The sequence below is a fragment of the Salvia hispanica genome, chromosome 3, assembly GCF_023119035.1.
Source record: "Salvia hispanica cultivar TCC Black 2014 chromosome 3, UniMelb_Shisp_WGS_1.0, whole genome shotgun sequence".
In the NCBI taxonomy this organism is placed as follows: domain Eukaryota; kingdom Viridiplantae; phylum Streptophyta; class Magnoliopsida; order Lamiales; family Lamiaceae; genus Salvia; species Salvia hispanica.
Window position 1 is genome coordinate 24207420 of NC_062967.1, and position 15852 is coordinate 24223271.

A 15852-nucleotide genomic window follows, 5' to 3' on the forward strand; every position below is an offset into this window, starting at 1 on the left:
GTACCAAATTAATAAAGTTGAATTAACTTTTCTCTCACTCTTTCCACCACATAAACCCTTTCTAGATTATGAATGATCACAAAATCTCAATTGCTATCCAAATCCAGATTCTGCACGACTGAGTTAATAACCAATTAAAGATTGCAATTATATAAACCACTGTTAGAGTATGAACTATAATAATTAATTGATCACGTATTTAAATATATATAAATGTATAATGTTGAACATATAGTAAAATATGCAGAGAATGTATCTGACAGAATCAGGAGAAAGCAAAAGCAAACAATATAGAACAAGATTTAGAAGACAAGAATGTGCAAACAACTTACTCCATATTATAGTAAAAAAATAGAATAAAATTAATTAAAGAGGAGAGAAGAAAATGACAACTCTAAAAACTCGTTACCTGTAATTCGGCATCGATTTCTTTAAAGCTGTTTAATTTATGATGTATAAAGCCGGCACAATTATTGATTTTCACCTTTTTTTTTCAATTTCAATTTCACACTCGCATGCATTAATTACAATCTTAATTTTAATTAATCACCGTCTAATACAATAAGAAAATGACGGAAGAAGAAACGAAATTAACAGGAATTGATTAAATTATTAAAAATCAATTAATACTTCTTCCTGATCCGATCCTTGCCGCCGCCGGAAAATATGGAGCCGAGGCCGAAGATAGTCGCCGGAGGAACGTTCAGCACCGGACTGAATTTATGAGAGAATTGGCCGTTCTTCTTCAACGGCGGCTTCGAGGAATAGCCAGACATCGGCTGCTGCTTCTGCGATGAATTGCTTTTCAGCAGATTCTGCTTCGAAATCGACGATCGCTTGCCGCTGGCGGTGGATCCGGTGGAATTGCTCCTCGAGAGGAGCGGCAGCGGGCAGAGCGTCCGGCCGTAGCCGCTGCCGCAGTTGAGGCTGGAGCTGCGCTTGAATCGCCAGAACGACTTCTGCTTCTCTTCCGATTTGAGCGGCGGCGGCGGAGGAGGGGGGAGAGGAGCCGGCGGCGGCGGCGGAGCGAGGCGTTTTTTGATTTGGATGGGGAGGATTTTGCCGTCGAAGAAGAGCTCGTCGGCGGAGGAGGATTCGTGGTCGAAGCTCTCGCGGAAGACGCAGAAGTCGAAATCGATGGAGGAGGAGGAGGCGGCGGAGCGAATGTACTGCTCGATGGGAACGACGTCGGATTGGGTGAGATCGTGGGAGAATGAGATGCGTGGGCTGATGCCGCTCGCGCTTGGGCTATCCGGGAAGACTTCAATCGCCATTTTCTTTTTTTCTAAATAAATTCGGATATCAAAATCAAAATATATGAGAAATGATATACTTAGCGGTTGGGTTTATTGAAAGTGAAATAAAAAGCATTAAACGCCTCAAAAAACGGTCAAAATACAGGAAATTTGAACATGGATAGAATTAAGTCCAACTGGACTGCTTGCATGGAAGTTTGATTGTTTCTTTGACTATTATATGTAACATAGTCAATGAAGTGAAGTCGAATTTCAAAATAAGTTACAAGACTTCTTCAAAGATGGAATGAGTTATATAAAATATGGAGTGAGAGAGGGTGGCTTTTGGTGAAAAGCAAATTGATGTTTACAATAAGATGCATTGTATAATTTGAGAGGGGATGATGATATATAAAGCAAAAGAGATTTAGAAAGGGACGTGTGATGGTTCGTCCATAGACATCTGAACTCTACATTAGTATGATATTTGTCTGCTCTGAGCCAAGCCCTTGCAATCAAGAATGGATTGCACTTATATATTGCTCGCACATTTTCTAATTCTTGAACTCAGGACTTAGAGTTGTTTTAAGTTGGGTTTATAAATGGAAGTGTGGCAAATACGACATAAAATACAGTATACCAGAAGAGTTGATAGGTGGGGAGGTTTGGGGTGGGGTCTTAAGCAATGTGAAAGGGAAGACATGTTTTTGAAATGGGGCATATGCATAATACACACACCACTGAAACATAAATCAAAACACAAATATGTGACAGCATTTGGCACATATATATCTGTCAAGATGCCCACTTCCATAATCTAATAAACTTTATATACATCTAATAATACTTGGGTTGGGTGCTTTAGTCGGTTGCCACTCACAAAAATACGAAACCCATCAGTCTCAATTCTAATCTATGTATCTCACTTTATTTTATCCCTAGTTAATGTCCTTATATATTCAGGAAATCATCCATTATCCACAAATCTCACAGAAATTGATTCTGTCTCAGATCCCAACTTTAAGGTAGGAGTCATTGACAAAATTTAATTTTGTTATGTCCCAATAAGTACAAGACAATGTATGAAGTAAGTCTGTTTCAACTTCAAAATACAAGACATTATAAATTGAATTGGCTTAATTGTGCCAAATTAATAATATACTACTACTATTTATACATGAATTTTGATTTTATTGTATAAAGTTTTATAAATTGCTTAATCACGAGATTTGATTTTAATTATTTGAACTTAATTACAAAATGAAATATATAACCACACAATGGATAATTTACTGGGAAATATTCAAGGTAATCAATATAGGAATGAATCATTTAAAAGATGAAAAAAAGAGTTTCGAATCGAAAGCAAAGGTCAACATGAAGAGTAAAAATGAAGAATTTAACATTTAAGCTACGTGGAGTGTAATTCAACTCATGCCTAACGAGGAAATTATTACTATTAGCCACAAAGAATAGGCAAGTAAAGTGAGAAGTGTGTAGAGATAGGAAAAAATCTCGAAGAGGGAAAATCAATTGGCAAAGGCCAAACTGAGCTATATATCTATATATCTTAATTGACAAGTATTAATTCATGCATGAGGGCCATATATATATAGTCACTGAGAGTGATATCACCATCAACAATATAACTCAACATTGAAATATGCAAAATAATACAATTGTCTACTCACTATCGAGGAAAATTACTAATTAATTGCGTGATTTTGAAGGATGCATTAAATTAATTAAGCATCAAGTAAAATCACCATGATCAAGTTAATTTTGGGGACAAAAGGATCTATGATTATTGATTTATTAGCTTATCTTAGTTAGAATTTTTCCATGAATATTTTTTTGATCGAACAACACGTGCCTCGTAATTTAGTGCGATTTATCTCCCTTTATAGAAACGAAAACCCCAAAATCAATACCCCTAAATCAATCATTTTATTACTTGTTATGGTGTAATAATATCATCCCCAATGATATATCACAAATCGCGCTTTAACTATTGTACTACATTAACTTTTCATACCTTACCACAAACATAAATCAACAATTGATCCACGAAACATAGCTTACCTTATCTATTCACGATCCCACCACATAAATTTTAAATTCATCTTATTTTATATTAATATCTACTTTCCTTCTTATCTACTTAAATTGCAACCTTTGAAAATTAAATTTATTAAAAATAAATAATCAATATACAAAGTTACATAATCAAAATAAATTAATAAAATCATAGTAGATCAAATAAATCATAATAGATGTCCAAGTGTATCGAAAAAGTTGTAGTGCTTTTGTTTTAAGACATCAGTCATCTTCGACGTGTCTTTGAACAATGCTTTGTAGTTCATATTGATCATCATTGTGCAACCCACCATTCAATTTTTTCGATCACTTCAAAAAAATTATTTGAACCTATATATGATTCCATTGATCGATGCCATTCTGTATATCGCCGAATAACTTCAAGTGGTCAGTTCTTCGTATTTGAAAGACTTGTTATGATTTTTATATTGCAACAAAAGTTAAAATGGAAAAAAAAATTATAATTAAAAATAAAAGTGGTCAACAAGCAACACTAATCGACACGCCTCGCTTGCGCTAGGCATGTGCCGATCTGATTCGCCGAGAGGCAAGGGCAAAATTGCACACGCGCGAACGAACTATGCACCTGTCTACATGTCCCGTAGCACCCCGTACAGCGTACACAGTACATGTACACCTAGTCTTAACCTCCAAGAACAAGTTATGGGTGCTCTTAACAAGCTATAGAAATTGAGGGAACACCGCATACCTACATTCACCTCAAGCTCTAAGCCCTTTATGATAGTAGTATTAATTTAATTTGAAGGCACCATGATTTTTGAGGTGACCAAAAGAATAAGGGTCCATGAAATTTGAGGATATCAATAATTCTACATATATTGAACCTTTTCTTTTCCCCTTCTTTTTGGGGTTCCCATTTTAGATGTCCACATGCCCATGTGAGCAAACACTTAAAAGAGTGACTAATAACATCAATATTGTTACATCTTCCACTTCAATGTCCCCATCTCCTTTCCTCTTATCTCTATCTTCTTATTTACAAATTTTTATATTCACTTACTGATTTAATAATTTATTATCTGTACACGTTAATTTGCGTATGATTTGCTTCTCATATATATTACCAGGTAATTTATTGCATTTGTGCGTAGAAAATGAATTAATTCAAGCGCACAATTGTTGATTGTTTCTCACATGCATCATGCTCCAAATGTAATAAAATATTAAAGTAGAAACTATTAAAAATCATCCAGTTAAAGTAATGATTTTACATGTCTATTTTTACGATTAAAAAACTATAATAGGTAAGTTTCCAATTAAACGTAGTAATAGTATACCCAAAAGTTCTTAGCTTTTTAAAATCGCAAGTCTATTTTTACCATTAATTTCAGCTATAGTAGGCACGTAACCAATTAAACGTGGTACCAATATACCCAAAAGTGCTTACCTTTTAAAAATGGCAAGAGAATCGGCTATATACGCTGAATGTGCGCGTAATAGCAAGAAAATAAAATAAAATAAACTAACCACACCTAAAATTATAAGCGATAGACTATACGTATATATTATGATTAACATAGTGAAAATCAACGGAATTTCAGCTCTGCATATTAAAATCTCAATCCATGACACTAATATACCAACTCAAATTTAATTGACATACTAATGTTATGTCTAACATTTAAATATAAAATATAGATGTCAATATAAAGACATTTAAATACAAAGACTTTTATGCTGGGCCGCTGGCTATTTAATACTATCGTATTAACATTTTTAACGTGCAGAGTTAATAAATTAGCAGAGTCACTTTTTTAAGTTAGTTATCAATTTATCATATCACTGCAATAAATATATACTACTATAGTTATCAATATCATTAATAATGTATACCATTCGACAACCACAATAGCCTAGTTAGTTGGTTTTTGTTCTTATAAAATCACGAGTTAATGATACTAGTATCACACCCGTGCTATGCACGGTCCATTCATTTTCTTTAAAATATGAAATATTTATTTGAAATAAAAAAAATATTACTCATTATATAGGTCTAAAATTGTAAATATATTATAAACGTATCCAATAAAACATTTGATAAAAGTAGTAAATTTTATTAGTGTATAAACATTACTTATTAGTTTATGATTCTAAATTCTAGCTGTGTCATTTTATTTTATTTATTTTTATAATTTTATTAAATATAGATCAGTCTGTTTACACAAAAACCTATAAGTTATCATTTAATATTTTACTTTTATTGATATTAAGCATGCAAAATTTCTATTTTTCATTATTGTTACAAAATTTAAGTCTTCCATACATAATTGCTTAAGATGATTGGAATGGCATTAAAGATCAAAATAAAAAGTATAATATAATTCAATAATAGTTCTAACGCCACCAAATTATTTCTCACCGACTTTGTTTAAAATGGTCTTAGATGTACAATTTTTTTGAGTTAATAATTTCATTTTCATATACATAAAATTTTTTAAATAAATAAGTATATCTTGCTATGAGAAATAGTAAGTTTATAATATTGTAAGTAAGGTTGGAGAAAAATACCGAAAAAATGATATATCGCTCGTATCGTATTGAAAAATATTGATAAATTATTGAATTTTTGGTATATCGTGATTTTCGATACGATACGGTATCGTATCATAAGTTTTCGATACGATAACGATATGAATTTCCTTATATCGTGATATATCATTTTATATCGAATATACGATATATACCGATATTTTCGATATATCGAATGTACGATTTATATCATATATATCGAACCATATTGAAATTCAATACACATTGATGTTAAAATTATAAATATATATAAATCCATTTAATTCATTCATATATTTAGAATATATATATATATATATATAGAGAGAGAGAGAGAGAGAGAGAGTTATGATCAATGTCGAACCCTTCTTAAAGACCGAACTAGAGACCAAATTAGGACCCTCCATCTTCTTAATCTTGTGGTTAGAATTAATTTACCATTATTTTATTATGTTATCCCTAAAAAACTTGTTGAAGGGTATTTTGGGAAATCATTTATTCACAAACATAAAATACTAAAATACGTGTTTCCTCAATTTTTCAATCGCCGATCTCTTATTCAATCTTCATCGATCTCCTTCTCGCAATCTCCTTCATCTTCATCGATCTCCTTCTCGCAATCACCTTCATCTTCATCAATCTCCTTCTCGGCAATCACCTTCAATCTTCATTGATCTCCATTGCATGACAATTGCGTTGCCTCAATTCACGATCGCCGGACAATGGCCTCAATCGCGATCTGCCCCAGTTTTTTGCAATCTTCTAAATCTCATCCATGGAGAATTCCACGTGAAATGCATCAGCATCTCGATGTAGTAGGAACAACACCAACAAATTCTGCGGTGGATGTGGAACTTCGATCTCGTTCCAACGCCGGAGGATTTGTCTCCGCCGGTGAAGTAGTACTACAACAACGACATCAACGGTGGGATTTGGTGAATTCCGTTAGAATTTTTCTATCTCTCTCTCTCTGAAATGCTAGGGCTTTTGTTTGAAGTCCTGATATAGTTTTTTCAATTCTGAATTCTAGTCAAATTGGATGTTATTTTGATACTGGTAAGTTTTTAGCCTGAATTCTGAAATCCTAGCCAATTCTAGCCAATTCCGAATTTTGAATCCTTGTCATTATAGCCAATTCTGAATTTGATATATGTTTTTAATATTGATGAAAAATCTCTTGTTGGTGGATATTTTTTCGATTTTTTCATGTTTGTTGTATAAACAAATCTATAATGAAGTAACAGTTTGGCTGAATGAAGTAATCCGCATGTTGAATGAAGTAACGTGAACTTAACTGTGTTTTATGCATAAGTTTGTGTATAGATTTAGTTAATACGAACCAAATATCTAGTTGAATGAATTAATAACATGTTCAATGAACAAATGCCGGTTAATATGAAATGATAATATAAAGTGTATTGTATGCATAAGTACGTAATCGGTTGTACTTATGATGAACTAAATTACCTTTTTAAATGAAGTGAATGAACTTAAATTCTGTTTGAATGATGATTTTTGTTGTTATTGTGGTGGTGGATGAGGCTAACATGAATGATTTGCAAGCATGAATGATGATTTGTTCAGCTTACTGAAGGCAATATTGATCAAATACGTACATTAAAATATATTATTGCTGAATGGAAAAAGAAGTACTTTGTGAGGGGGCTGTCTTGTCCGTAAATGACGAGAGAAAGACGATTTAAAATTTCTATGGCTTGAAAGATGATTTAGAATTTCTATGGTTCGCAAGCCCTAGTGAAATAAAAGTCTAAATTACTTTATTCAACTAGACTATTACTTCATTCAGTTATATTATTTCTTCATTCACCTAGATTATTACTACTTCATTCAGTTACATTATTTACTTCATTCAACAAGTATACCACTTCATCACAATAGGATTTTACTTCATTAACTTCAATTAGGTCAGTTACATTATTTACTTCATTCAACAAGTATACCACTTCATCACAATAGGATTTTACTTCATTGAACTTCAATTAGGTTATTACTTCAGTCCATTACCTTATTGATTGTTTGTGATAATTTGTAGAAACCGCATCGGATTTTAATTACTCTATACTGCTTCTGGCTGCGATCTGGCCGAATTTGGGGATGGTGTTGTTGATTTGTTGTTTTATTGTGTTTATGTGTTTGTTTGTGGATAATGAGCTCCGTGTGTACTTCAATTTGCAGATCTAGCAAGTTCATGCATGAGTTATGCATTTTTTTTAAAAAATAAGAGCGTTTTTCACTGAATTTGGAAAATCTTTTTTTTATAAAGAGCTTAACCTTTCTGCAACCAACTTGACTTATTAAAGGCATCATCTTCTTCTTTTTTTTACTGATACAACAGCTATGTATATTGCACTTGGAACACGGACACACACACACAAGCATGATGCATACAAAATCGAGTTGCTGGATATTTAATTAGCACTTGAGTCATTGTTGTTCATTTTTAGTGGATGTCACGAGATTTTGTTGATTGTGAGTTGAGTGTATGTTTCTCTGTTCCTGAATTTGTCTTGAAGTATATGTATATATCTCTTTCACGTGGACCTGTGCACCAAGATCCAGTCAAATTTGTTGACGCACATCATGATTGACCGCTAATTGTTGACTTTAAATGGATTGTAGAGATTGGGGAGGATGGTAGATAACATGGTGATGCACTTACTGTTCAACATAGGGGAGATGGTGAATAAAGAGATGCAAAAGGAGATAATTGATGAGGTTATAGGGCCACAGGGAGCGAGCTGGAGAGGATGTTAGACGAGCTGCAGAGCAGGGTTGTCTCCCTCAATCGTCGCGGTTGATCGAAGGCATTTCAAATTAGAGAAGAACAAGTGTGGAAATCGCAATATTTAAATTTCTATATTACTTCATTCAACTAGGATATTACTTCTTTCAATTAGATTATTACTTCATTCAGTAAGATTATTAAGTACTTCATTAACTAAGTCATTATTTCATTTTCTGTTTTACTACTTAATTCAAATAGTTCCATCACTTCATTCGACTAGGTTATTACTCTAAAAGATTTTGGAGTAGATAAGAAAGAGTCTACTTCATCCATACGTGCAATTAATTCATTCAACATGTATATTACTTCATCAAAAATAGATTTTTACTTCATTGAACTTCAAGTGAGTTATTGCTTCAGTCCACTACCTTGTTAAATGCGGTTATAACTTTATCATTGAGGTTATAACTTCAACAAAATAGGTTATTTTATTGTGTTTATTTTGGATGTTGGATGGTAAATTTCAGAGTGCAGAAGAACAAATTGTTGTATGCATAGTTTGCAAAGAGTTATAATTGTAATGGACTAAATAACGTGCTTGATGAAGTTATAACCTCAAGTAATGAAGTAATATGAACTGCAATGTGTTGTATGCGTAGTTTGCGAAGAATTATAGTTGTAATGAGCTAAATAACGTACTTGATGAAGTTATAACCTCAAGTAATGAAGTAATATGAACTGAATTGTGTTGTATGTATAAGTTTGTAGCTGGATTTCTACATGTGTTGAACGTGAAGAATTCCGATTACTTCGTGAGATCAAATTACATCTCAAGCTTACCTTCTGAATCTCGTGGAGAATTCAGATTATGGATGATCTACAAACACCAATTGACACTCTTCTTTATACAAATTTAGATTTAGAGGTAGAAGAAGATGACAACTTATTTGAAGGTTCACAGTTTTTTTGATTTATTTTTTTTGGATACCTAATGTGTTTTTAATTTTGATTAAGTTTTTTAACCAATCCGATGAAAAATATATTGTTGAACCTTGTTGATGAATGAATTATATTTAACAATTTGTATTTTTTTCGATTTTTTCACGCTTATAGTGATAAACATATTAGTACGAAGTAATAGTTTAGCTGAATGAAGTAATCACCAAGTTGAATGAAGTAATATTACCATAACTAGGTTGTATGCATAAGTTTGTGTATAACTATACTTATTATGAACCAAATATCCAATTGAATGAATTATATTTAACAATTTATATTTTTTTGATTTTTTCACACCTGTAGTATAAAGGTATCATTAATGTTGTAATAGTTGAATGAAGTAAATGCGCCAAATACGGCGAGGTTGGTCGGCATGATTCAAGAATTGTGAGAAGATACAAGTGATGTGATTATTTCCTTATAGTAAATTATTTCATTCCAGTAGGTTTCGTACTTTATTCCTGTAGTTATTTACTTCATTCATGTAATTATTTACTTCAATAATGTTGTTTATTACTTTATTCATGTAATTATTTACTTCATTCATGTTGTTTATTACTTCATCGTAATTTGAATTTGAATTTGTTTAAATAGTTGGCGGACTTTAAATCAAATAGACCGTGTGAAAGTGTTTTATTAATGAAATATTTATTCTTGATTATGACGTATTCGTATGTCATGATTGAACCTACCTATTATTCATCCTAGTAGGTTCATTACTTCATTGCAGAAGTTTATTACTTCATTATAGTACTCCCTCCGTCCCAAGGAAGATGACCCCTTCCTTGGGCGGCACATGATTTTATGCAGTTAATTTTTGTGTGTTAAGAGGAGAGAGTAAAGTAAGAGAGAGGGAATAAAGTAGAGATAAAGGTGTTTCCATTTTAAGTAATGAGTCATCTTGGTTGGGACAAACCAGAAAGGAAAGTGGGTCATCTTCAATGGGACGGAGGGAGTATTTTATTACTGTGCATGAACTAAAATCGTTTAAATTTTCTCCAAAATAGTCAACTATTCCCACAGTAGGTGAAAGTTATAAACCACATAATCCTCACTATATAAATCCCATAACCAATACAAAATCTCCATCACAAAAAAAAAAAAAAAAAAAAAAAAAAACACAAACTTGTCCAATACAAGAAATCATCCAAAATTGACACACCAACACATCTCAATGGGTTGCGTCGTGATTTTAGGCACCACCCATTTGTTAGGCGTGGGGACGGACTGCACAAATGTCCTCCTCAGCATGTCACCGTGCCTCAACTACATCTCCCAAAACTCTTCATTTCGCTCCTCCAATTTGATTTCTCACCCAGCTGTGAGTTAAAGGATTTTTGTCCAGCATTTTCTTCACCTGTATACAAGAAACACATAACAACAATTCAAAACAAGTATACTCCTAGCTAAATATACATACAAAACAAGTCTGTTTATATTACTTCATTCCATGAAGTTATTACTTCATCAAATATGTTATTTAGTTCATTCAAATTATTTTCTTAGCAAAATATGCATACAAAACAGACCAGTTTATATTCTTTCATTTCATAAGGTTATTACTTCATCAAATAGCTTAGTTGATTCATTCAATTGTTATTTCTTCACAAAATATGCATGCAACACAATTACTTCATCCCATGAATTTACTACTTCATCAAATAAGTTAGTTACTTCATTCAATGCTATTTCTTAGCAAAATATGCATACAACACAGTTAATAAAATTCATACGAACATCAGACGAACTTTCCTTGCGATTTGATTTCCACGAAGCAATTTCTCCAAATTATGAAGTAATAAATCAAATTAAGAAGATGCAGATTATTTTTTACCACATAATTCAAATGAGTCCAGAAATGAACTAGAAATGCACATTAACAACATACAATCGAAAAAATCAAAAATCAAACACCAAACTATAGCCTCATAAAATGAAGTAGTAACCTCGTGAAATAAAGTAATATCCTCAAGAAATGAACTACATCGATTTATGCAGCCAAATTGTTTTTATACATTTTCTCTCAAATATCAAAAGTACAGTGAAGTAATTGATTTATGCAACAATCAAATGTTGAAGTAATCGCTCCTAAAGACAAATCAAAGCCAAAATTCAAATGTGTCTTACCTGAATCAGAGGTTCGGCTAGAGGATGGAGTAATCTCTCAAATATCAAAAGTATTGTGAAGTAATAAAAAATTAATCGTTGTTAGTTCATTACATGAGGTTAATACTTCATCAGATAGGTTATTTAGTTCATTACGATTCTAATTTTCGTAAAATTATGCACACAACGCAGTTCAGCTCATTGTTTATTACTCCAGTCCATGAGATTACCTTCAAGCCGGCCAGCAAAAGAACTTCACACGAGATTAGCTTTGTCGACCCGCTGCGAATTAGCCACCAACAAACGATTATATTTCACCCCTAATTGAACTATTTACCCACTGATTGATGAACTAATTACGCAAAAATCAGAAACCAAAGTAAGAAAGTATGAAGTAAAGTAGAATTTTGAAAAATATAAAACTTTAATACAGTGTATTACCTGAGACATAACGTTCTGCCGGAACGCAATCGGCGTCCATCTGAAACAGTAAATCGAAGCAATTTTAGTCATAGACTTCAAAATAGGAAGTTCAGAAAAACAATATAATATAAACCTTCACCTTCCATTGATGAATTTCTGGTGTCAACTATTTCAAATCGCGTAGAGATGTGTGCTGGGGTTTGGTGCCCTTTGCACAGCGGAAGACTTGTACAAAACAAATAAATCAGATAAGGATCTATTTGACCGATTATGCGATTAATCAATTCACGTGTTAAACAGATAATTGCATGCTAGAACGCAAATAATTCATGCTTAGAAAATATAAATCCTAAAACATAATTTATACGGTTTAGAGTTACCGATTTGATTCTCCAAAAAATCGTCGATTGCACGCGCCTTCTCCACGTGATGATCTTCGATACTAGACCACGGATCTTCTCTCTGATTCCCGAACTGTATCTCGATATCAGGGTGGACTGATCATATCAAAATACTAGGGCTCGAATAAAGAAGACACAAAATTCTCACGCAGGAGAGCTAAAAATTTCGACTCCTTCTATAGAGAGGGGAGATCGAAAATTTCAAACAAAATTAAATTATATGTCTGTCTCTCCTTTATTCTCCTATTTATATTAAGTTCCTTTTGGGCCCAGACATGGATCTATGGAAGGTTTTGGATATGAGCTCCCCCAATTAACTTTTTACTAATTAAATTGAACCCACAATTTAATACAAGCTTATATTGGAATATTACGAGCAGCCACTACATAAGTAATATTGAACTCTCCCCATCCAAATCCGAAATTACAAGTAATCCGGGTTTCCATTATTTATATTATTTATTTTCCGCGCTTAAGATATAAATGTCCATTAATTAATTAATATCTGCTATGGACTCAATTAATTAATATCTTATTAATTCCAAGAGTGGACTTAGCAAGAAACATTTATTTATTATTCATAGAGCGATAAAACTCCAACTGACCAGTTTTCTGAATAATAAAACCTTGTTCGAGCTCCTCTTGAGGACATTATCAAACGAGACTCACCTCGCGTACGTTTCAACATAATAGCAATCCTAGCACCGCTAGATATTAAATGCCACTACCCAATATATCAGGATTATTGGATTGCGAAAAACCCGCACCATTTGATAAGTCAAAGTAGTGCATAATCAATACCGTATGCTCAATGCTAACATATGTAGATTAAGAAATAGTATTTTATCAAGACCTAGTCTTTCAGTAGATAGCATAAAGACACGTCTTGTTGTTAGATCCGTTCAGTGTTATACCACACCAATGTCATCTTATTTCAGTAATACTTAGAAATATGCGGACTGACATTGCAACCTTTCACGATAGGTAGTCAAAGCCTATCTAGGTTGTGAAATTCTTCTTTTTCTTTTGCAAAGCATTGCATAGATCTGACCGTGTTACCTTAAAGTGGACGACGCCCACAACCGGTCTACTAAGCAAAAGACTTAGACTTTGTTTACTTCTTATGCATTTAAATGTTTGTAAAACATCTTATAAATGCACAAGCAAACACAATGTAATAATAATAGTGATTCTATTCGTGCGAGACTGCTCGAATAATACTGAATCGGGTTAAAAGTGGATTGTATAGTTTTACGTATACAAGCAAGATTCTATTCGCGTGAAACTGCTCGAAACATGCTTTTTAGTATACCAAACCTAACAATGTGGACGTCTGATGGAGATGTTGAAGTTTGCGGATAGAGATGCTGAAATCGACGGATAGAGACGGATAGAGATGATGAATGTGTGGTTAATCGATGACTTTCGTGTGTCAACCATTTCAAATCTGTGGTCAATCGACTTGAATCAGCTTGAGATGTCGTCGATTGTAGAAGAGGAAGTTGTGGAGTCGTCGATTTTGGCAGAGAAGCAGCGTTTGAGCGTCGATTTGCAGTAGAAATGAGAGTCGATTTGGAGTAGAAGATGAGCGTTGCTTTGTAGAATAAGATCCGTCGCTTTGTGGAAGAAAATTCGTCGATTTGTAGAAGTATTCTTCGATTTGGAGAAGAAGAGAGCGAGAGAGATGAGAAAGAAGAGGAGCGGTGTGAATGAGGAGAAACAACATTGAATTTTTTTTACCCTAGATGTAATTTGACCGAAATACCCCTGATTTGAAGTATATTGCTTACATAATGAAGTAGCAAAATTCATGAGACATGGTTTAATCTCATCCATTAAAATCTAGATCTAAGGGCTTTAATTTGGTCTATAGTTCAGTTTTTAAGACTAGATTTGTAAATAATGAGACTCTCTCTATATATATATATGAATATGATCAAATGAAAACTCTAAATATTGTACAAACTCAAAACTATGATCTGGACCATTGAAAAATGTCAACAGATCACAAAAAAGCATCAACAGAAAAATATCAACAGAAGTTCAACGTTGTCAATGATTGATGTTGTGTTGATATTGTGTTGATACTGTGTTGGCATTAAAATCTTAAAATTTTACACTGTGTTGATATTGTATTGAAACAGTGTTGAAGCTATATTGAGGAGTTTTGAGTTTGTAAAATATATAAGTTTGCATTTTATCACTATATATATATATATATATATATGAAACCCTAATAAGAACATTATTTATTTTATTGTGTTGAAGTTTTATTATTTTTTTTGTTATTTTTCAGTTTTGAAATTATATTTTTCGATATACAAGTATTCAATACGATAACGATATTTCAATATATGTGACTCAAAAGGTGCAAATCTTGATTTTCTATGATTAATTATAAATTATATATTTCGTTCTTTTTAATTATAGGTGTCAATAACATTATAATACATTAGAAACATAATAAATACTTATATAAAAAGAAAAGAAAAATGCTAACATAAACTGGAATTTCAGAACCACCGACACTGGACTCCCAGTCCATCTGCGCCGCCACGTTCCACAAAACTCTTCCAATAACCAGTCAATGTTTTGTTGTAAAATTCATAATTCCATTATGAAACCCTAGTGTAGTCAGTTGGCTGGACTTATAACCACAACTTTAAAACATGCAAAACATTGTGACAAGGTTCTTTTCTCTGATGATTTATACGTGAAGAAAATTCAAGTTGATTAATATGACTTTTAAATTTTTTTCAATTATTAAAAAACATGGACTAAACTTATGAATCATAATATTTCTCCGTAAATTATTCAACATTTTACAATAGTGATACTAAAATCATACCCTCAACAAATCATATATATAGTGTTTGGAGAAAGGGGTTGATTTTGCGGTAGTTCTAGGATACTCAAGAATGAAAGGGGAAGGAGGAGATAGGATATGCTTTATTATTGTTAAAGTCCAAAAAAGAATATTTTAAAAAAAGTTTTGTGGATAAAAAAGCAAATAAAAGAAGAGAAAATATTGATTCTTTAAACTTGAAAACCAACTTCGGTCTCATCACGAATATTCTTCTTTTTGTTGTACAGAAAAATAGAATTATGTATGTCACTCCTTCCCTCATTAATTTCACATTTTCATACTCTAATTTCTTATCTGATGTAAGTATTTAACTTTAATATCATGTGGTAATAATATTAAAAATTAAGTACATTACTATGATCAAACTATAGATTCAGAGTGACTAGACCTACTATCATTAATTGAAAAACTGACTTTAAAAATATGTAAAATTTAAAATTTGAACGAATA

The 15852-nt window shown here is 32.5% G+C and overlaps 1 protein-coding gene across 1 annotated transcript; it reads right to left on the reverse strand.

The window, feature by feature from the left end:
- Window positions 1–318: 318 nt before the first annotated feature.
- Window positions 319–1770, reverse strand: LOC125212661. The gene has a single exon (XM_048112890.1). The coding sequence runs from the start codon at window positions 1272–1274 to the stop codon at window positions 624–626; it is 651 nt and encodes a 216-aa protein (XP_047968847.1). The 5' UTR covers window positions 1275–1770; the 3' UTR covers window positions 319–623.
- Window positions 1771–15852: the final 14082 nt, after the last annotated feature.